Below are 24,097 nucleotides of genomic sequence, written 5' to 3'. Positions count from 1 at the left end.
GTATCCACGGCAAACGTGTCAATAAAGTTATATAATATATATATATATATATATATTATAGATATAAAAAAGGATGTTTAGCAGTTTGGTCTCATAACTTTGACCCTTTCACTGTATTTTCACTTAATGACAGTTTTATTTGAACGTTTTGTTCAGTACAAATGTCTTGTTCAGTGTTTGGTTGGACTAACAGACACTCCAAGGAGTCGCTGTTCAGTTTTCTGAGGTCAGTAACATACATTTTGTTTTTGTTTTTTGCCAAAACTAACATCCCAGTTAATGCTAGCATGAATCAGCAGCAGCTTCTCTCAGTCAGGTTGAGGTGTAGAGAGGCTGTAGTCAGTGATCAGATCCCTCTCCTCCTCCACAGTCCAGATATGGTCTGCTCCCCGTATCAGAAACAAGATGGTGACGAGTGTAGCGATGAACTCGATGCTTCCAACGGACCACAAACCAACGGGTGACGTCATGGTGACTACGTCCATTATTTATACAGTCTATGGTTTGGACCTCTGACGGCCGGACAGACGGAGCGATCATGTGGAGGCGTGACTGACACAGACAGTGTGTAAACGCGTGCAGGAGGCCTGAGAGGTGGGGGTCGGGGTTTTGACTGACCGACGGGTCACAACGCCAAATAAATTTATATTATGAATCGAGTAAAATTGTTAGCGCAGCACATAAGGGGAGCTGAGGTGGGTTAGCATGGGCATGTCTATACCTCTCTCTCTCATCATCAGACACAAATCCAAAATAAACTTTGTGTCATTATTTTGCAGCGTAAATTTCGAGTCGGACTCAGATTTAGAAGCTGTTACATGAAATAAACAAAGTGAGAACACACACACACACACTGAAGCAGAGACTGTCCAGGTGGATTCACGGACTAAACTCTAATCCATCTGAGACATTTCAGGCTGTCTGTGGAGGTTTGACCGATCTGAGTGTCTGATTGTCAGCCGGAGCGTGACGTCATTGCCTGTGCATAGCTCCGATTGGACAGTAGCGGTTTGAGGAAAGGGCTTGACAATATCCCGCATTAGCAGTTTTTTTTTTTTTATGTTTACTTTTTTTTTTTGTATGAATCGCACTCAAACGCCACACGACTGAATATTTTAAGCCCTGAATAATGGTATTGGTGCCTGTCATGCCCACTCTGAACATCTGTATCAGCCAATAATTGCCTCCTTGTCTGATCGGCCTACACTGTAAAAAAAAAAAAAAAAATCTGTTTAATTTACAGTAAAATACTGGCAGCTGTGGTTGCCAGAACTTCACCGTAAAAAATACAGTAAGTGGGTTTTCTACTGTAAATTTAAATGTAAATATCAGGAAAAACTAATTTAGACGGAATAATACCGTTATTTTTAGGGTAATTGTGTCATTGTGACATCATGGTATTTCTCCATTCATTTTACATCAAAATTGTATATTTTTACAGCAAAACTGTATATTTTCTACAGATTATGACAGTAAAAGTTAAAGTTTTGTGCTATTCTTTGATTTACGGTAATTGTCTACTATGGTGATATACAATTTTTAATTTTACGCCCTATTTCTAATGTAATTTGACAGTGTTTTATTGTAATTTCTACAAACACTTTTTACAGTGTAGCAGCAAATATAAGGACATTCACTGATGGCAGTGGTCCTTCAATTTTGTGTTGGTTAATTGCGGATGGAATCCAACAGCAGCGAGCTAATGTTTTAACATTTTTAGCACTAGGACTCTCTCCAGGGACAGATCTATGAGGCATTTTGGGTTCAGTAACACATGTGGTCAGATATGAAGTTCTCATTGTAAACACTTGAAGGTCTGCTGCTTTGAAGAAGCCAGTAAACAGTTGGACAGATCTGCATCAACGTCAACTTGAAATTGAAAAGGGCTAATCAATCACCTGTGGGTGTAGTTGAACCTTTGGACCAGCCTGCCGCCATCGGCCAGTCGGAACTGAATGTTGGTTACAGGCTGGGACGAGTCGAGGGTCACGGAGGCGCTGGCCTGGGCCTCGTTGGCAGCCTGGTCCTGCTGGGAGGTGGCCGGAGCTGAAACCAACTCTGGGGTGGCACTAAGAGAGGAGGGGGGTGGAAGAAGATGAGAATTCACTCTGACATGCTTTGTTAAACTGTGGTCTGAGAGTTAGCTGTAAAACAGCGTAGATTTACATCTAAACATTGCAAAGCATGTTAAACCACCTTTTTGTAATCAAGGGTGAAAAGAACAAGAGTAAAGCTGACGCTGATTCTGTTTGCAATTACTTCCCATTTTCCACACTCGATTGATCTAATTAACTCCTCTACCAGCTGCACAACTGTTCTCCTGTTCCAGTTGGGTTCTTTTTCCCCACTTCAACTACACCCACTGCTACTATTATCATTACTTGCCCTATTTCTATTATTTTTTACTGCCATTACCACTGATACTACCGTTGTTATAATGAATCCATTATATTCACTGCAAACCACTCATTATTGTCATGTCGCTACATTAATACTGTACTGCTATTACAATCCTGATTCCCAAAAAATTGGGAAGCAGCATAAACATTTAAAAAACGTAGTTTTCTAATGATTTTATGACATATCTTTAGTTGGGGACTGATCAAAGCCAATAAAATTAATCTTTTATCTGTTCAGCTTCATGGTTTTTATTAATAGATGCTTATTCTGAATTTGATGCAAGAAACACATTTTAAAAAGTTTGGACAGGAGCAACAAAAAACTTGTGGAGAAAAAACAACATCTTTTTGGAATATTCGACAGGTAAACAGGTTAATTGGTATCTGGTGATAGTAGGGGGGTTTCCATTACAGTCCAATACCCGGAATGAGTCGGGTCTTACTCACCGAAACGCCCCTAATTTGAATATGAGCCGTCCTGAGCGGTCTTTTGTCCGGACTTTTTTTGTCCCTGTAGAAGAGCAGGGCTGTTTTTCTCCCCTGAAAAAAGCCTGGTTGCTGATTGGATAGAACGCTAAGCAGGATGTGACATAATGCTCGATGCCACAACAACACGCACTATTTGTAAAAGCCGGCGAAGAAGTGTTGCCAATTTAGGGACTTCGTCGCTATATTTAGCAACTTTTCAGCCCCCCTTAGCGACGATTTTTCAAAATAGCGACTAGCAACAAATCTAGCGACTTTTTCTGGTGTTATTGGAGCCTCGGGTGCCGGCGGCTTGTTAAGAAGAGTAAGAACAAGTCGAAGCGGCACAGTCCTCCTGCAGCAGTCTCTCCCAGCTGCAGTCACAGAGCCGGAGGGGATGTTAACCCCTTAGCGTCCAGTCTGCAAATTGCTAATGGGCTAACCGTTAGCTCTGTAGCAGTACAATGTGTATGTGCTGTTGCTGCAGGAGGTGTTCACTTAGCAATCTCTGTTTGTTTACAACAAGCACCGGACACTCTGTACAGTTAGCAATGCTGGTTAATTCACAATCACAATGTTGATGATCAGCAATTAAACGCTGTGCATTATAGCCATGCTGGTTTGTTTATGATCAGCGCCGACGTTGCGCACAGTTAGCGACGTCGGCCACAGTTGCTTCTCCCGTGTTTAATCCGTTGCGTATGTGATCACGGTTGAAACTGTTGCTAAGCGACTACACGACGATCAAAAACCATACAATACTGTTTTTCCTGTTTAAAACTTTTTTTTTTTTTTTTTTTTCTTCATTTGATGTGAGAGTCAAAGGACAGACAGTGTTGCTTTCATTATTTGTTTTTCAATTATCTTCCATGTAATCTGTCCCTACACAGGACAAACCTCATATGGGTTTTCAGTGTTTTTTTCCTATAGATTATACAAAATCTGAAGTAGTTTCATTGCAAATTACAGAAATTTTGTCTGGACGCCACCATGGCTGTGGCGGAATTGCAGAAAAAGGGCCTTTTTGTGCAGGTTAAAACATTTGGTGCATGTAACTCTAAAACTTACAAGTGTACAACCAGTGTATGTACAAAGAAAGATCTTTTTTGAGCACTCAATGGTTTTTTTTTTATCTGTGAGAGTGTTGTTAAAATCCCTTGATTTGACTTTAAAGAGCAGAGACGACACTATCCTTGAGATTTAAATGTGCTCCAATTAGAAACCAGTTACAGAGTCAATACCCAGACTAAAGATGAATCATCCCCATGTAGAACAAGTATGACTGGTTAACCAGCCTCCATTCAGACCTTGCTTTAAATTCAGCTGCTGCCTTTTGATCACTGATGTTTTGCTGGGAAACAAAACAGAAACCATGTTCAATAGAACTCCTCATCAACCTCACCTTCCCAACTTCTGTCCTTCACCTCCAAAGGCCCTGAAGGCCATCTTGGGTTTGGAGTAGTCCTCGTCCCTGTGGTCCTCCATGTCGAGGTTGACTTGGCCCCCTCGAGACCGCTGTCTCAGTTCCAGAGGAATCTCCCTATAAGGACGAACAGAGGCAATTTAGCTCTCAATGCTTGCAAATAAACTTCAAAGGACATAGCGTACAGACCTGTAATGAATCTAGATTTAACTTTTAATAAGTCAACACAATACTCTCACCCCCTTCTGATCGCCTCAAGGAAGTTGGCATTTCCAGGGTCGTTGTAGTTTCGGAGCTCACCATTATCCAGACTGAAACCTGTCTTCCACAGCTTCAGCACCACATGTACCTAACAAACACAACATCATACTTCAATATGGATGTTATTTCCAAACAAATTTATAAATCCTGTTTTTTTTACAAGCACTGAGACTTTTTTGATGATTGGTATTTATGCCTGTACACTCCATGAATTATGATTCCCCAGCTTTATGTACAGCTGCATCTCAATAAATTAGAAATATGATGGAAAAGTCCATTTCCAGTAGTTCAAGTCAGCCCCAACTAAGTATTGAGACATATAGATGGGCATACTTTTCAGAGGCCAACATTTCCATATTAAACATACTTTTTTAAATTGGTCTTTTTTTGAAACACTGAATTTTAGGTCTTCATTAATAGTAAACAATCATTATAAATAATTATAAGAAATTAAACAGATGAAGACATGAAATGTTTCATTCTGCATGTTATGGATCTATATGTGTTATTTCCACTTTTTTAATTGAATTACTGACATAAATAAACTTTTCTATGATATTTTTAATTTATTGAGATGCACCTGTAGATTAATATTTTTAATTTTACATTAACTGGTGTAACCATACGGCTATAACAGACTGCTCAAAAATATGTTTGGAACGTGTGTATTTCTAATTTTAAGCTGCAATATTTTATATTGGAATTTAAATCCCCATGTGCACGATCTCAGGGTAGCGTCTCTCGTTGTTGCAGTGCACCTGACAAAGTTAACGGCTTTGCTGCATGTAGCTGTTACGAATTAATGTGTGACCATGTCATCTGCCGTCTTTCAACCAAGGTTATAATAGTTTTGGATTTTTCATTAGTTTTAGTTTTAATTTCGTTGTGAATTTTTGTTTTCAAATTCAGCTAGTTTTAGTTAGTTTTTAGAGTTAGTTTTCTAGTTTTAGTTTAGTTTTTATTAGTTTTAGTGTTAGTTTTAGTTTTTTTGTAATGGGCTATGTGTTGGTGCCAGATTCAAAGAGTTCATAATAAATGTTTCCTTTGTTTCCTTTGGTTTATCATCTCAGCCCCAATAAGGTTATTAACTCTTACAGTTCCAGGTGTTTTGAATTTTGGTTGGAGTGTAGACATCCCAGTCTCAGTAAACATATTCACCATGTGTTGCACGTTCAAATAGAAATACTGAATTATGAATGAAAAAAGTTGACAAAAACAAAAACTAAGGATTTTCACTATAATTTTAGTTAGTTTTAGTTAGTTTTGTAACCACACAATACAGCTTCAGTTAGTTATCGTTTTTTTAAAAACTCTGGTTTTTATTTTTAATTCAGTTAACGAAAATGTTTTTTCAATTCTAGTTTTCGTTATTTCGTTAGTTTTCGTTAACTATAATAACCTTGCTTTCAACTGAATACCAGTCCACGTTCTTCTGGATGTATTTGCTTCAGTATAGTGTGTTAGATTTTGCAGAACACTATCTTTACGAGCATTACAAGTAGCCGTAGAACTTGAATGAAACTCCTCAATATTGCTGCCATGTTGTTGTTGGCTACCTTTGCTAATGCAGCAGACAGGCTTGCAACTGAAGATTTGCAAATCATTGCATTTCATTATTATTTACATTTAACACAGCGTCCCAACATTTTTTGGAATTGGGTGTGTAGCTGCCAGCTTTAGTTACTTTTCAGATCAAGATTTAATGTGAAAAAATATCAATTTAAAATGAAAAGCATGTTTATAAAGCAAACCACAAAAAGGTATATTAAGTAGTTAAAATGAACCCTGCCTGGACAACAGTGAAATGCTGCTTACATAAATGCAAAAATATCAAAAATATTAACCTAAATCATATATTTAGATTTTTTAAATAACAATCTGAGTGTGTTCATTCTGCATAAAGAGTACTTTCACTTTCAATACTTCAAGTACATTTTATGCTGATACTTTTGTACTTCTAGTGGAGTAATTTCACAGTGTGGTATTAGTACTTTTACTGCAGTAAGGGATCTGGATATTTCTTCCTCCACTGAACATAAATAGCACCAAAATAAATGATCAAAATTCAAATGAAAACAAAATAGTGTCTGTCCAACTAAAATAGATTATCATTAAGAGTGCTTTAGAGTTTGTTTGGATTTTTTTTTTTTTAAATAACAGCCAACAGAGTAGGTTCTTTATTTCAGTACAGCACGTCCCTTAGACGTTAAAACATGGTGGACATGTGTGAACAAGGCATCGAACAGTGGAAACATCACTTTATGTACCACTATGAAGTTCATATTCTTAATTGTTAAAATGAAATTGGTGTCGGCTGGTTAGTTGTTGTGGTAGTGGCTAAACTAGCATACGGCGAGACTGAGCACGCAGGATCTAGTCTAAGCTGACTAGATTCGCAGAGGCTTGAAACAGCTTTTTCAAAAGTTTTCTTTTGGTGGTTACTAAAATTTTTGATTTTGAGAGAGTTTGTTGATCACAATGTATCATTATTCAAGAGCTGATATCAAGCCATTTTCCATGGTTTTCTTGAGAATGATTTTGGTTATTATCAGGAAAACCATGGAAAATGTCTAGATATCAGCTCTTTAATTAAACTCTTATGAGCTATTTTTGTTGTCATCGTTATATTTGTCAAAACAAATGTACCTTTAGTTGTTCAAGGCATTAAAATGAACAACTAATTGAAGAAAACAAGGGTGGTCTAATATTTTTTTCCATGACTGTACTTGTGTTTATTTACAGACTTACTTACGGTTTTGTATGATTGGACAATGTCAAGAAGCATGACTATCACATAGTTTTCAAAAAATATGTTTACAGAAATACACATTCCTTGAAGGTTCACCATGATGACCTAACAGCAAATTAGACTGACCAATCACGCTCTTCGGCTGAGGATCCAGCCTACACGGTTTGACTAGTACTTATGATGGCAGAAAGTAGAACCCGTTAGGTTCTGTACTCACATCCTGCTGGCTTTTGGCTCCATGCCTCTCTCCAGCCACGTATGCTGACTCCTCCTCAGGACCTGCACCTAGCCTGTAGCCTCCACCGATGAAGGCCTGAGTGATGAGAGGAGACGTTAAAACGGATGAGAAACAAATTCACAAAGATGAAGAGTTACAAACATAACAATAAAGGGTTCATTCATTCATTCAAAAAAAAAAAAAATTTGCTGAGGTTTTTTTCATGCTTTTTTCCCTCCTTTCCTCTCCTCATGTGTGCTGTATTTCTCTCTCTTCATACCCCGTCTTCCTGTCCTGTTTACCTCTGTCATATTGTTTGTGGGTGTTTTATACGTTCTGGATGGGTTGATGGCTCAATTTCGTTGTACTTGTACTTGTTACTCTGTGCAATGACAATAAAGGGTTCATTCATTCAAACACAAAACCAAGCTGAGGAAACTGGTGGCTCACCAGGCTGAGCAATTACAAATTAACATATACAGACACCGCAGGACAAAAAAAACTCATATTGACAGAACTACTGCACTTCTTTATCACATTTTGTATTCTTACTTCTGTTTTAGCACAGAGGTGTGAATAATTTAAGCTTCAGAAAAGCTGTTATAAAGACACAGGAACCATTAAGAGTCCCAATATGTGAGCAGTTTATGAAAAATAATGCCTGTTTGGAAATTTTTTGCTACGTTTTCAGAGATGCGACAGTCACTGTCAACATGTATTTTTGTACGTGGCTCTGACCCGGACAGTGTTTTTGTAATAACTCTCACTGCCAGAAGGGGGCTTAAAGGTTTAAACTTTAACTGAAAGAACATACATCATTGCATTGGAACCTAAAGAGAAAAATGGGTTGGTCAGCATAAGCTGAATAGAATGAGAACAAATGTGACAACACAGAGAGTAAAGGACAATGACATTGTTCCTCTGAGTTCCATCTCACCTTGGCTTTGCTGGACTCTCCTGGCCCTCTCCCAGGCCGGTCCAGAGGCACGGCCCCGTGTTCCCTTGCCCCCTTGAACAAATCCTCCACAACTTCATTGGAGCTCTTTTTCTTGGGAGGCCCGACGATCTGCTGCCCACTGCGCTCTGATCCCCCAGCAAAAAACCTGGCAACATGGGAATAAAGACACAGAGGAATTTACAAACTAATATACAGTATGCAAGGTTTATGTCTCTCGTCTTTCTCCCAAAGGGTCCACATTTCCTTTTACTTTCATTTGTAAACATGCACAGGAAAGGTGTAACCCTCCCACGTCATACTAAAGTCGTGTCCAGCTAGTGGCTCTGAGTCTGAATATGCTAGCTGTTGTCAAACATTAACCGATGGCAGTCAACATGGCAAAATCAGTCAACACTAAATTTCAGATGATTAACTGATGCACGGCTAGTACACACAGCACCGTTAGAAACATCAGGAAAAGAACTTGAACAGACTTTTAAAAAACTGCCTGCGATACACATTAGTGGTCGACCGATACAGGTATTTTAAGGCCGATGCCAATTATTTTGACATCAGTCTTAACCGATCCCCGATATGTGCTGCCGATTTTTGGGCCGATTCTTGAAGCCGATATTGCCTTTTCTCCCTCCATTTACATGATAAAAATGACACAATGATAACAAATGTTACACAAGTCTCCATTTAAACCAAAAAAGAAACGTATTAACAAAACAAACAAAACATATTAACAGTTGGATAGCAAACAATGTGTATGTTGTTCTAGGCCTTGAGGTGGTGGCGCCTCAGATGATCCACATATTTGATGTGTTTTTCTTTTTTCCGGTATCAGCAGCAGCTCACCAGAGAATGGAGATGTTGCACCGAGCCTTGCCTGCTGTTGGCTCAGTGAAATGGGATAATTGATCGACGAACACACGCAAGTATCGGCCGAAGCCGATACAAGTAAAAAACGCAAATATCGGCTCGATATATATCGGCCAGCCAATATATATCGAGCCGATCTATCTCTACTACACATTCAGTATGCAGTAAAGATGACCCTACATTTGGTTTTGTCAAGATCTGTCAGTATTTTATTCTGCTGCATGTGAAGTATTTTATGTTACATAAACCCATAAACTCTGCTCTGAGAGGGAAAATCTTAAAACACACAAAAAGATAAACATGTAAACATGAAAGCCATCATGCACTGCAAAACAGAACTGGGATAAATCATGTAAGAAATTAGAGAATAAGATGTTCTTTAGCTCAGCTTGCTTGCTGACTGCAATAAAAAAGGTATCAGCAGCCCAACACAGTCTGAACATCCAGCCCACTGCACTGCCCTGGCAGCAGAATCTGTCGATGCTGCAGAAAAGCACGAAAGACCGACTCACAGTGAATGAGGTGAGACCAAAAATAGTTTGGTGCATTCTGGAATCACCCCGCTAGGCGTGACTTGAAAGGCGTACTGTTACAATACACAATCACCTGGCCAGCGACTTAATTCATTAACTTGTTTTTATGAGTCCACTTCAATCCCTCTGAAGTGTTGATGAGCATGACACTCAATCACTACCAGGCCTGCGATTCACTTTCTATAACTTATCTAACCCTGATCTATGAGTTTTTTAAGGAAGAGAGCCAAGCAGACAACTATCTAATGTACAATGATCAATTAAATCACTACAGGAAATAGGCAGGCTACAAGCCTGAGATTGCCTTATTTCTTCATCTTGTGCTGCAGCAGTGAGTGACACAAGACAGATAAAGAGACAAAATTGGCACTTAAACTTACCTTTGGCCTTCCTCCTCATCACTCTCCTCCTCTGCTTCATGCATCAGATCTCTGAAGGAGGTCACTCTGGGCTGAGCGCTGATGATAAAGAAAAATAAGGGTCGTTACAATCGATTGTAAGTTACACAAATAAATTGATGAACAATGAGTCTTAAAAAAGATATAATATGCAACTTTTCTGCATTTAAATAGGTAAAGTCATAACAATGATGTCACAATGGTGTCACATCCTTTTGTGGTTGTTTACCAGTATCTGTCATAAATTGACTTCTTATCAAGTTTTAAGCCACATTTTTACTATTCACCTTTTAGATCTTGGTCGTTTTTTAACTATCTAATTTAACCAGATGCAATCTTAGTCATCAGAAATCTGGATCTTAAGTCACCAGAGAAACAATCTGAGCAAACATTACTGACAGCTTGGCTCAGAGCAACTAGTAATTATCTGCTGAACAGTGTTGGAAAAACACTGTGTTTTACTGGTTTTAATCACTTGGTCCATTTGTTTTGGAGAGAAGGAAACCTCTGTAAATAATTAGAATTTGGCTCCTGATAAAAACTTCCTGAACATCTGAATCTCAAGTTATCATAGAAACAAGCTGAGCAAACAGCAGCTGCAGCTCAGCTCGCATCTCCTCCAGGACGTCCCGCGTAGAGCTTTAACAATAATGGATTTTGTGGGCTGATCACAATACCAATATTAGGGAGTAAAAACACTTTCCATATATTGGCAAATATTCTTGCATACATACACATATAAACATACATGCATGTAAAGTTAATGCTGCACTCCTATTTATGTTATAACGAAAGTAGTTTGTTAAGTTTGCCGTTTTATATTTCAAAATACAAAAGTTACTTTTTTTGTGTGTAATGTGTCTGCTCAGAACATGTTGGCTTATGTTGGTAACTGTCATTTTGGTGCTGTTTTATAATTTCAACCACTATGTTGACATCACCCAGAGCAGATTTGTCTCCTATTCTGTGCTGCTTGCTTGGATTGTAATTAAGAGCATGTTTTGCTAGACAAACTATGTGATGACAACATCACTAAACTATCCATGCATATTTTTTCTGCATAATATTATTTAAAAACAAATCATATCGGCACATATTAGACAACATATAACCAGATATTGATATTTTTGTTATAGGCCAAAGTGGTGCAACCAAAACACACAGACTCTAGTACTGTGTGTCAGTGGTTTTACTGGTCTTAACCACCAAGTCTGTATATTTTGGAGAGAAGGATATCTCTGCAGATAATTCAGCTCCTGGTAAAAAAACAAAAACTCCTGAACAATGACCTATCCAACATAATCCTAACCAGAAGAAGCTGAAAGCAATAACAGCAATCATTGTGAAGACAACAACTCCCATGATCCCACACTACTTCACAACACCACCAACTCTATCTTTTGATACTGTATTGACTGAGAGGCTCCTATCCTATCCTATCCTATAATAACATATTATGTGTTTAAGGTTTAGTGTTGTGAACATGGTTGCATACATTTATGGCCAGTTGTGCACATTGCATTGCAGCCAACACGTGGGCCACTACATTAATAATAATACATTTTATTTGCAAAGCACTTTTCATAAAGTAATCTCAAAGTGTCACAGAAACCAGAAACAAAATAAACAAAAGACTAAGAGAAAAATCAGACACTTTAAAATCAGCAGTAGATAAAAAAGACACAGGTAATAAAGTAGATTAAAGAAAACAGCTAAAGGAGGAGATTAAGGTGCAGAGACAATAAAAACATCTAGGAACAACATAAAGATGCCTGCCTGAACAAAAAAGTTTGAAGCCCTTTTTTAAAAGTGGGGTTGTGGTAGATGTTCAGGGAGGGAGTTCCAGATGTGGGGGGCAGAGGAGCAGAAGGCTCCGTCTCCCCATGGTGCCGAGTCGTGTGCGGGGCTGTTGTGGTATTTATAAAAGCAGTGACAGACTGCAAGCATTACCTTGGCCCAGCAGACCGGGACACCGAGGAGCCTCCCTCAGGTTGAGGAAGCGTCACTATGTCGTCATCAGCTCCATCCTCAAAGAAACTGGCGAGGGCAAGCTGGGAGGAGGCAAAATGAATGTCACAAAGAACTCTTGACAGACGGCTTAGTGGCCAAGAATAATGATCTAACAAGTGTCATGTCGTCACCCTGTTAAAATAATTGCATAACTCATTTTTTCAAGTTTTGCAGGAAACACAAAAAACTTCACCAAAAGTGTAACATATGACATTAATTGATCATTTCACTCAAAAAGGATGTAACAAGGATGGCTATTGGCATAGTAATAACACTGTGTGTAAATGATGTAACTTAAGAGAAATAAATGACTTAGGCAATTTTTTGAACATGCCTTTGTGACTTAGGCAAGATATGGTACCACTGAAGGTGTCTACATAAGAGTGACACAAGCCTGTCAGAAACATGACATGACAAGTATCATGAGCATTAATGTTACTTCAAAGTGTCATTAATGTTCATGACACATCCCATGTCATGTTTATGACACGCTCATGTCACTCTTATGTAGACACCTTCAAAATAAAGTGTTACCATATCTTGCTGAAGTCACAAAGGCATGTGCAAAAAATTGCCTAAGTCACATTTTATTTTGACTTAGGCATAGTAAATCCACTTAAGTCACACACTTGACATAGGCCATTATCTTAAAGGGGTAAAATCACATGATCTGATCAACGGAGGTGATTTTACCATTGGAGGCCGGCGTCATGAGGAGATCATTTAGGCAAAAAAAACCCGATTATTTTAACAGTGTGGCGATATGTTACTTCTGTCTTTCAAACATCTCTGTCAGTAGCTACATAACTCAACTCCATCTCAATCTTGAGTTGCTGTTTGTGTTTGTACAAACTCCCTACTTACACAACAGTATCCCAGCTGATAGAGCTGTTCTTTCTCTATTCACAGCTGACTATCGAGTGAGAAAACTACAATAATCATAACAGTCATTCATTTAATGTGTATTTAATTCCAAAAATAGACTGAAATGCATTCGTGTTCCCTATCACAAACACATAGTTTAACGGGACACCTGATATTACAGCAAAGCAACAAATGATCTTATAACTGGAGCGTTAACATGGTTACAAGCTAACGCTAGCTAGCACAGCTCAATGGACTAACGGCAAACTAGCGCTAGCGTTAAACTTAATGGCAACCCGCTTCGTAACACGGTATCAGCAATGAGCTGGTAACAGTGGTTGTGTCCGCTAACTACCTGCATAACAGCCCCATTGTTTGGCAACAGAAAGCGGCGAAGCCATTGTCAAAGAAGGGTGACTTGCACAATTTACCGGCAACACAGGCTAACGTTAGCCGGCGAGCTACTCGTCTGACACATGTCATGTCACCGCTGTTTCTTTCTATTTCCCATCGTACAGGCCGCTACAACTCAGTGTGGAAAAGCAGAAAAGATGTACCTGCAAATTCCAGCCTGCGGACTCCAGGAAAAACCGGGCCCTCTCCTCATCCACATCAGTAACAGCGACGAACTCCCTCACAGACTCCTCTTGGCTCGCCATTTTGATTTGCTCCTTCAGCGACTCGTCCGCCTCCACCTCAGGAAACAAGCAACAGATGATGGTTCCTACCTGGCTGCAAACTAAGGACTGCAGCGACAGAGACACACTTCTACAATGGAATGACATTAACAGGCTAACTTCCCATTTTAAAAAAAATCGTTTATTTCTTTAAAACGTATGCGGGGCAATATTTTATCTTAACCCTAAATATAAACACCTTCTGATGCACAACATGGGTCAAAAATGACCCGCATTCATTTCCCATGTTATTTCATGCTGTGTGTTTTAATACCTTTTTTTATTACAACAGATAATTATGTCCAATTTTCCTTTCATACTTTATGGAGAAAAATGTTTTTTGTATTATTACATCAAGTTTACACACATGGGTCAAAAATGACCTTGTGCATTAGAAGCGTAGTGATACTCTAATTGTTAATTTAGTGTATCACTTTTTGTATATGTGTAACTATGTTTGTCTTAATTTTTAAAGTAACTTTGAAAGAGTTGTTTGAACCACCAGATTACATTGGAAAATTACATATTTTAACATTTGAGACTTATTAGAGCCACCAAATAATAATTTCCATTGGAAAAGCACCAATTTAACAAAATAGGATAGTTAATATTTGTGTCTTCTTTGTCAGGTTTGGGTTTGCACAACATGGGTCGAAAATGACCTTGTGCGTTAGAAGTGTAGTGATAAAAAAAGGGTTTTTATTCAAAAAGTGAGAAACGAAAACAAAAAATTAGGATGTATGATGATCAATATTTATTTGAGGGAAACCTGCAATACTGAATGATGAAATGAATTTATTGTAAAGATATAGAATATAAAAAACGTAGTCAGGTCACTTTAGACCCATGTTGCGCATCAAAGGGTTAATGGTCGATGGTTCGTTTCATTTTCATAATCACACTTTGTACTCTGCTGTGATGCTATAATTGTTTTGACCAGTAGGTGGCAATGTATGCACAGATTACACAAAACAACTGCAATTACTCATGAGCATTGTATGTGTGTATCACGGTTTGGAACAAAGATTCAAGAATCACAGAAGAATATTCAACAGTATATCTGGATACATGTGACTTAATAAGCCTTACCATTCTTTATATTTTGTATATGTTTTACAAAAGGATGGCAAAGAGCCATTACTGAATAGCATTTTATTACAACAAATGACACCACTGGTTTTGCTTTGGTTAAAGGGAATCTTTTATGCTCATTTTCAGGTTACTACTTGCATTTTGGGTTTCTACGTTTCTGCAGATAATTCAGCTCCTGGTAAAAAAAAACTTCTGAAAAATGAAGATTGAAAAAATCCTAACCAGGAGAAGCTGAAAACAATGACAGCAATCATTGTGAAGACAACAACTCCCATGATCCCAGACTACTTCACAACGTCACCAACTCTATCTTTTGACATTGTATTGACTGAGAGGCTCCTATCCTATCCTATAATAACATATAATAACATATTAAGTGTTTAAAGTTTAGTGATGTGAACACAGCTGCATAAACCAATGGCCAGTTATACACATTTCATTGCAGCTAACGTGTAGTAGATGGCAATGTACGCACAGATGACACAAAACTGCAATTACTCATGAGCATTGTATGTGTGTGTCATGGTTTGCAACAAAGATTCAAGAAACACAGAAGAATTTTTGACAGTATATCTGGATACGTATAACTACATAAGACTTAATATTCTTTATGTTTTGTATATGTTTTACAAAAAGATGGCGAAGAGCCATTAATGTATACCATTTTATTACAGCTAAATCATGGAACAAATGATAACACTGGTTTTGCTTTGATCAAAGGGGATCTATTATGTTAAATTTCAGGTTGCTATTTGCATTTTTGGTTTCAATGATAATATGTTTTACATGGTATAATTAAATATATATATATATATATATATAACTTTTAATCATACTGTCTGTGTGTATATGTATTCACCCTCTGCCTGAAACGCTCTGTTTTAGCATCCATTTCTTTAAGACCCCCTCCCAAAAAAGCGTGTGTGCACTGATTGGTCAGTGTTTTGGGGTCCTCTGAATAGATCCTCTCAGAATCTCTGCACCATCATTGCAGCTGGGGAATGACTAACGGGGTATGTACCAGATGTGTTCAGCCTGCCAGATCTGCTCGGGACCCGATGTTTGTGTTAACCACAGACCTTATTTCAGGCATCTAACCACAAAGCCATTCCCAAATCCTAATTGAGTTTGAGACGATAGACGAAGGCTTACTTCCTTACTTCCTTGTTAAAGAACTCCTTCCTGAGGCGTCCTAAAGGCCTAGTATAGATGTGACAACACAACCATGAAGAAGTCCTGACAGTTCGTTTAAGGCACAGTTTCTCAATGTGGGCTGTGTGCATTTCTCTGTGGATTGAGCTTCTTGATACTTCACAGTATATAGCACATAGACCTGCTTTATAATAAAAAAAATACATGAAAGTATTACTTTTAACAACATGATACCTTAACCCATAAGAACCCAGGGTGACACACATGTGTAACAAACACTTTAAATGTTGTAGAATCTCCCATATTCAGCTTTATGCTTCACCTTAACTCATTAAATCCCTAAGCGAGACTGTTTGACTGTGAGAAGAAGTGACTTCTCTAAAATGTGGCTGTGACTGGAAACAGAAATGTGAAAAAGTAGCTAATTTCAAAAAGCTTATTTTTTGTTACGAGGCTAAGTTTAAACTCATAGTTAACAACTCTAATCCAATAATGTCCTGTATTGCATTTAACCTGTTTTGACCATAGTTCCTGAACAAATTAATATAAAATAAATAACAGAAATATTGCTGTGACGTATATATCAGAAAAAGGCAAATTTATGTTTCTATAAGAAGAAAATGTGTCTAGTTTATTTATTTTAAAATAAGAAATATCAGAAACATAAATTCCATAAACGCCCAATGTAACATATATGTGACATCACAGATCTTTGACATTTAGGGGTAGTATTTTTTTTAGAAACATCACAAATATATCTATTTATATTTTTATCATGAACTATCAGATCTTTTAACTTTCCAACTCGTTCATATAACCCACTGGCTCTTAATATCCCTGCTGTTAAAACGGAGGTTGGGAAATTCGCTTTTGTTTATTTCGCTCCTTTTAAATGGAATAATTCACTGTCACAGCTTCAGTTGGATACACTGATTCCTTTTAATCATTTTTAAAGACATTCTTATTAATCTTATGATTTCTGAATGTGTATGTACTCATTGAATTTATTTTGCTTCTGTTGATTATATATTATTATGGATATGTAGTGTAATGTGTTAAATTGTATTTGTACTGTAATCAGGGCGCCATTGGAAATGAGAGCTTGCTCTCAATTGGCCCTCCCTGAATAAATAAAGGTGAAATAAAATGAAAATTAAAACTTTCACTCTCTACCAAGTCTGCCTTCTCCAGTGAAAAATGACCTAAAAATTCAGGTCATTTTTCTTTGAGTCTGAGGCTTCCTATAGAAATGACTGTGGGTTTTATCTCATCGTGTCTCATTAATGTGATCCTCTCCCCTCTCATCAAGATGTGACACCTCACAGAGCGTCTAGTACAGCGATGGGATCTTAATCTGCATCTTATCACACGTTCAGCTCCTATCTCTAGTTTTTCTTCTGTGAGACTACCATGAAACAGATGGTGATTGAAGTGCGATACACATCACCTTTGACAAAAGTGTTCCGGTAAACATGTGCTTCTGATTTCAGTATGATAAGCAGATGGAAAGAATATTCCCATGTGAGATACCTTTGTACCCCAGCGATGGTGTCTGGTGGTGGGTTGGTCAGATGGCACAAAGTAATAAGCACTCAACAGATTGGGAGCATCTTAAACCTTTGATGCACAACATATAAACACCTTCTAATGCCAACACAAAAATGACCTGCATTCATTTCTCATGTTATTTAATGCTGCTGTGTGTTTCTATCTTTTTAAATCAATTTATTTTATGATTGAATAGTCCAAGTATTAGATAGATAGATTACTTTATTCATCCCCGAAGGGAAATTCGGTTGTCACAGCAGTCCGGTATTCAAGTACAATAAAAATAAAATTCAATAGAATAAAATAAAATACTGAGGTAGCATAAATAAAAACAACAATAGAAAAAAAACACAGAATAGAACAGAACAAGGACACTTAAGAAGTTAAAAAAAGCAGATCAGTTGGTAGGATGGTTGACAAGATGAAATACTGATGATATGATGGCAACAATGCTATAGTGACTAGACGGTATATAATAATAATAATAATAATAATAATAGTACAGTATATAATATATAAAATATAATATGTAATAATAAATAATAAACAATATAAAATAAAATGAAAAATATAAAATAAGTAAAATAATATAATTATAAAATAAAATAATATGATATATAATATATAATAATAGTAATAATAATAAATAAGGCTGGTAAGGCCGTAAGGTATTCTTTACAATTTTTTTATCACAACAGATCATTATATCCATTTTTTCCTTTCATAAATTGTTAAGAAAAATAGTTTTTGTATTATTACATCAATTTTACACACGTGTGAAAAATGACTCTGAAATTACTCATTTAAAATTAAATGACCTAATACTATAATAATAGTAATTTGTTTCAAATAGTTAATTTAGCAGTAAGAGGGGCCAAACACTCATATATTTAATATATTTCACATGTTTATGTATCATTTTGTCACACATACAGTGTATCTGGAAGGTATTCACAATGCTTCACATTTTCCACATTTTGTTATGTTACAGCCTTATTCTAAAATTAATTTAAATTATTTTCCTTAAAATTAAACACACAATACCCCATAATGACATTTTGACCCATGTGCATTAGAAGCAGTGACACAAAAAGGGTTTTTATTCAAAAAGTAAGAAATGAAAACAAAAAATTAGGATGTATGATGATCAAAAACAAGTTGATCTGGAATAGAATCTGGAATACTGAATGATGAAATTTATTCATTGAAAAGATATAGAAAATAAAAACTCAGTCGGGTCACTTTAGACCCATGTTGTGCATCAAAGGGCTAAGTGTTTCAGAGGGGTGGTGGGGTTTTTATGCATTCGCTGTTGGTTGTTTGATCTTCAAGCCTAATTAATCTGTAGCAATGTGAGAAAACCATGTTGTCATCTCACCTCGTGACGCTCAACCCCCATCTCTCAGATGCACACAAAGCACAAGATGAAAAATATGATGCATTACACTGAGGGTGTTTATGTAGAGTGATCATATATTGTTTCCTCTTTGGATGTTTTCAGCTTCAGGGTCTTTATGATGAAGCAACAGCACCAAGATACAGGGCAAGAGAGTGAAAGAGGCAAAGAAGACAATGACAAGAAGAGAAATATGTTTAAACTAGGGCCAGGACTCTAACGCGTTAATTAAGATTAATTAATTACACAAAAATGAACGCGTTAATGCTAAACATATAGCAGCTAGCGGCTAGTGTGGTAGCTAGCGTGGATTGTGTTTTACTTCAAAAACCAAAGTATTCTAGTTTACAGAAGGTCTACCTACCTATAAGCCAGTAGTTCTCAAACTTTTTGAGTCGCGACCCCCAATTTAACATGGATGTTGTCCGCGACCCCCGCTCAAGCCAGAGACTCCTTGTAAAGTAATAACTTGCTACTTTGGGATTTGTCAGAAAAGACACAAAATTACCCAAAAAAGAATCAAATTGACCACAAAATGATTTTTTTTAAATGACACAAAATGACTAAAAAATTACATAAAATTAAGAAAAAAAGGACTCAAAATTGACCACAAAATGACAAAAAATGACCACAAAATGACAAAAAATGACCACAAAATAGCCCAGAAAAAGAAACAAAATGACCAAAAAAGACAAATTCACCAGAAAAGACACAAAATGACAAAAAAAAACACAAAATGACAAAAAAATTACATAAAATTAAGCAAAAAATGACTCGAAATTGACCACAAAATGACAAAAAATGACCACAAAAAGACACAAAATGGCCCAAAAAAGACACAAAATGACTAAAAGACTAAAGACTAAAACACATGAACACTTTAACACAGTGGAGACAGAGCTGACTTCCAAAATGATTTGGCGACCCCCAGAAATCATCTCGCGACCCCAATTGGGGTCGGGACCCCAAGGTTGAGAATAGCTGCTATAGGCTACCTGAATTTCTGAAATGTACTATATTTCTAAATATGCTATTGCTACACTTAATGACAAAAACTGCACTGGTCTGTTAGACTTGAACAAAAATAAACAATATTTTTGTTGCTTAAGCTTATGTATTCAGTCATTATTCAATGGTATACTAAAATTCCATGTGAAAAAAATTACTTCTCACTGTTCTCAGGTCAAATATTTATATGCGATTAAAATGCGATTAATTTTGATGAATTAATTACAAAGCCTCTAATTAATTAGATTCATTTTTTTATCGAGTCCCGGCCCTAGTTTAAACCTACAGACTGACACTTTAGGAGCACGGAAATGTGTGTTTGTGAGAGGAACACTAATACTGCAAGTTAAGAGAAAAGACAAAATACGGTCACAGTAAGTCAACCATAACCCAGGTGACGGGTTGACATCGTTGAATGTCGCCCCAGGAAACACTGCAGGCATGTGTGTTTTGATGTATGTGTACATATGTACTTTGTCTTTGTCTCATGAGGCAGCTGTTGCTGTTGTGTTGTTTCCATCAGTGTGTAGTTACAATAGGTTAGAAACAGACTGAACACACTATTATAACACACAGATATTTTGCAGCATGTCAAATGTCAGGACAAGAGAGAAGAGGCCCCAAAACATATTACACAGACATTAAAGAGTTTGAGAGATATATTATAAGACAAAAAATGTTTTGAAATAATTTGCTGGTTCAGAATGACAAGCATAGGCGTTTTGCAGAAACACAAAGTGTGTGACACTGACTGTGAGCAACTCACATAGAGATGAATGGAGCACCATCTTTGAATGTGGTATCCAGTTCTCTTTAAATACACAGTATGTATTAAAACATTGAAAAAATTAAAACAAGAAAGAGGGAAAGTCCCTCAAGTTCCGGCTTGGAATCTTGCTCAGAAAAAAGCATGTACTGTAGTTAATGGGGAGAGACAATTAGTTTTTTTAAATTGAAAATATGATGTTTGTCAATTTAGAAGAGGTCTGCCTGCCAAAGCTATCTGACCTCTGCAACTCATCCAGAATGCAGCTGCTCGGTTGGTCTTCATTCATTCACTTGGGTCACTGGAGCCGATCCCAGCTGACATTGGGCGAGAGGCGGGGTACACCCTATCACAGGGCTGACATAAAGATACAGACAATCACACTCTCATTCATTACACCTACGGGCAGTTTAGAGTCACCAATTAAACCTTTAAAATGTTTTTGCAAGGAAGCCAGAGTACCCAGTGGGAACCCATGATGACACGGGGAGAACATGCAAACTCCACATAGAAACTCCACAAGAGCAAGGCGGGAGTTGAACCGGCACCCCTCTGCTGTGAGGCGAGAATGCTAACCACTACACCAACATGTAGCCGGTTGGTCTTCAATCCCACATTTTCACACACAACACCCCTCCTCCACTCCCTCCACTGCATGGATACGTTTCAAGACTCTGGTCTACTCCACTGCAAATAGTTCAGGCCCAGCTTACATCCAGGACCTTGTCAAACCCTACACCCCTGCTCGTCCTCTCCGATCTGCATCAGCCAAACAGCTGGAGACTCCAAACCAAACCCTAACCCTAACCAACATCAGGACCTCAGACAGCCTTGACATCTTCCGCCGCAGGCTGAAGACCTACCTCTTCCAACAACACCTTGGTTAAGTCATGTCCACCTGATTTTTTTTTTACAAACCTCTTCTTCTTAAGCGTAAAGCACTCCTGTAACGGTGTCAGATGGCTCTTAAAGTTCTGTACTCACTTGGTTCCTGTGGTCTGAGGCTAGTACCATCAGGTTGAATGCACTTATTGTAAGTCGCTTTGGACAAAAACATCAGCCAAATGTAATGTAGAAGAAAAAAAGTCAAATGACTAATGTATCATCTACAAAAAGCGAATTGTTGTACTTGAGTAAGCCAGGTTAGCTGTGCCCTCTGCCTCTACTCTTTTTGTTAAGCTAACTGCCACCTGCTGCAGTTAGCACACACATGAAATAAGCATCTTTCTCCTAATGTCAAAATTAAACTCCTTTGAAAATATCAGTCTCTGTATGAAAAGAGAGAAAGGAATTTTAATCATAAGTGGAAAAAACGTTTCATCATGTAAAGCATATATTTAACCCTTTATCGGGCGAAGAACCGTATTTGGTAACTTCAGCAGATATTCAAAATGAGGTCCCCATGTCTCTCTGTGAGGTCGTAGAACCTTTTTTGGGTAATATTTAGAGAAAAAAGTTGCAAATTTACTAGACTAAAGTGGTAAATCTACAAGAAAAAAATGTCACAGATTTAAGAGATTTAAAGTGGCAAATCTGCGCGAAAAAAGTCACATATTTACGAGAAAAAAGAGGGGAAAAAAGCAACTCTTTTCTCGCACATTCACCACTTTAAATCTCATAAATCTGCACATTTTTTCTCGTAGATTTGCCACTTTAATCTTGTAAACTTTTTTCTCAAAATATTACCCCCCTCCCCTGGGTCCGTATGTTTTTTACACATTCCACAGCCCACATTCTGGCAGTATGTAATATCCTCCAATATCCTCTAGGGTTGAAATTTGGAATTTGCAAGTATTTCATTGAGTGCCCTATTAAGGGTTAAACTCTAGTTGGTCTTTTACATATAAAGTTACATGATTATGGCTTACGATTATTTATTTTTAAAAAGGCAACTTGTTTTCAAATGTATGAACTGGAGAGTACGTTGTGTGTCAGTATTCAGATGATCTAATCTCTTAGACTTTCACGCGAGAAGAACAGCAAACTGCTGTTGTAAGACACCTCATGCAGCCAAGCACCGTTATTTAACCTTGAGCAACCCGTAGGAGGTCAATGAGCACCAGAGCATGACAGTCAGGTGAAATGACGGCTCGTAAAAGTGAAGCTGGTGGAGAAGGTTGATTTGTACAAGCATCCATAAACCCCTAAGACCTGAGAACATCCCACCACCTCCCTGTCCCCCACCCCTCTAAATCACATACACACAAGTTGTACAATTATCTTGCTCCTCTTTCCTCCCTCAGGCTATGGTGCCGTGCCATAAAGAGGAACACAGCATCGTTTATGACTCCTGACAGCACCTTCGTGAACGCTGGGTCTCACCCACCCTGATCATAGCACGTCAGTTTCAGGAAAGCACCTAACCTTTTGACCTGAGGGCACTTTGGAATAACACTTTATGGAAAACAACGAGGAAGTGATTCAATTAATCACTTTCTCTAAAATAAGACACATTTATCTTTTGCTTATAAAATAAAATATGTGCAGTGTGGAAAGGGTGTACTTTGCACAGTAAACTGGCTCTCTCATACTGGCTCTTTGTTGTTGTTATCCTTCTCTTGTTCATCCTCCTCCTGCTGCAGGAGTGTCAAGCAGAACAATATATCTCCCTCGCCTCCAGGCAGGCAGTAGCTAATAGTGACAATGCTGTCTGAGGGGTCAAGGCCTTGTGTTAACTTAACTACCCTGGTAAAGGTCAACAGAGTCACAAACCATTGGTTCTTTAGAGAGGAAACTCAAAACAAGATGTATGGACAGCAGACATGGCTGACGCTGGGCAATACGTATAATAGAAAAACATGCTGGGCTATAACTCCTAAACCACTCACTAATGACCTGTAGTCAGTGGAGGAAAGATCCAGATCCTTTCCTTAGGTAAAAGTACACATGAGTAAAAGTATAAGTATCACCATGAAAATGTAGGCTATGTAAAGTATAAAAGTAAAATTACTAATTATTTTCTCCATTGATTGATTTGCAATAAAAAAAACAGCGAACAGCAGTTTGGAAAACAGTGTTATTGCACTGAATTTAATGTATTCATTGTTAATCAGACCACAAATGAACAGAAATAACACAACACACAGACTCTCCCTCTCACCCACTCTTTTGAATTCATCAGCCAGAATGATGCTACATCCTCAGCTAATGCTAGAGCTAGCTAGCTAGGTTGGCAAATGCTAATAGTTTGTCTAATGAACTGTTGACTTATTAGAGTTTCTGTAAATCCAACCAAATACTGAGCCGTGTTTCCATCAAGAGAAAGATTGGCCGCTGGGAAAGTCTCAGGCCACGCCCTCTCAAATGTCCCCTCACTC

The 24,097-nt window shown here is 37.7% G+C and overlaps 1 protein-coding gene across 1 annotated transcript in view; it reads right to left on the bottom strand.

Annotated features, from left to right (window-relative positions):
• The window catches only part of nsfl1c (NSFL1 (p97) cofactor (p47)), a 16,110-nt gene extending 2,256 nt beyond the window's left edge, over positions 1–13,854 (bottom strand). Inside the window, exons 1-8 of the mRNA XM_059332686.1 lie at positions 13,699–13,854; positions 12,218–12,318; positions 10,250–10,327; positions 8,452–8,617; positions 7,515–7,610; positions 4,527–4,636; positions 4,267–4,404; positions 1,899–2,069 (exon numbers count right to left, since the gene is read on the bottom strand). Coding sequence (XP_059188669.1) covers positions 1,899–2,069; positions 4,267–4,404; positions 4,527–4,636; positions 7,515–7,610; positions 8,452–8,617; positions 10,250–10,327; positions 12,218–12,318; positions 13,699–13,800 — 962 coding nt within the window. The 5' untranslated portion in view covers positions 13,801–13,854. The remainder of the gene's footprint in view (positions 1–1,898; positions 2,070–4,266; positions 4,405–4,526; positions 4,637–7,514; positions 7,611–8,451; positions 8,618–10,249; positions 10,328–12,217; positions 12,319–13,698) is intronic.
• Positions 13,855–24,097: the final 10,243 nt, after the last annotated feature.

Source organism: Centropristis striata, chromosome 5, assembly GCF_030273125.1.
Source record: "Centropristis striata isolate RG_2023a ecotype Rhode Island chromosome 5, C.striata_1.0, whole genome shotgun sequence".
NCBI classification, from domain to species: Eukaryota; Metazoa; Chordata; class Actinopteri; order Perciformes; family Serranidae; genus Centropristis; species Centropristis striata.
This window is presented reverse-complemented; position numbering and strand designations above follow the sequence as displayed.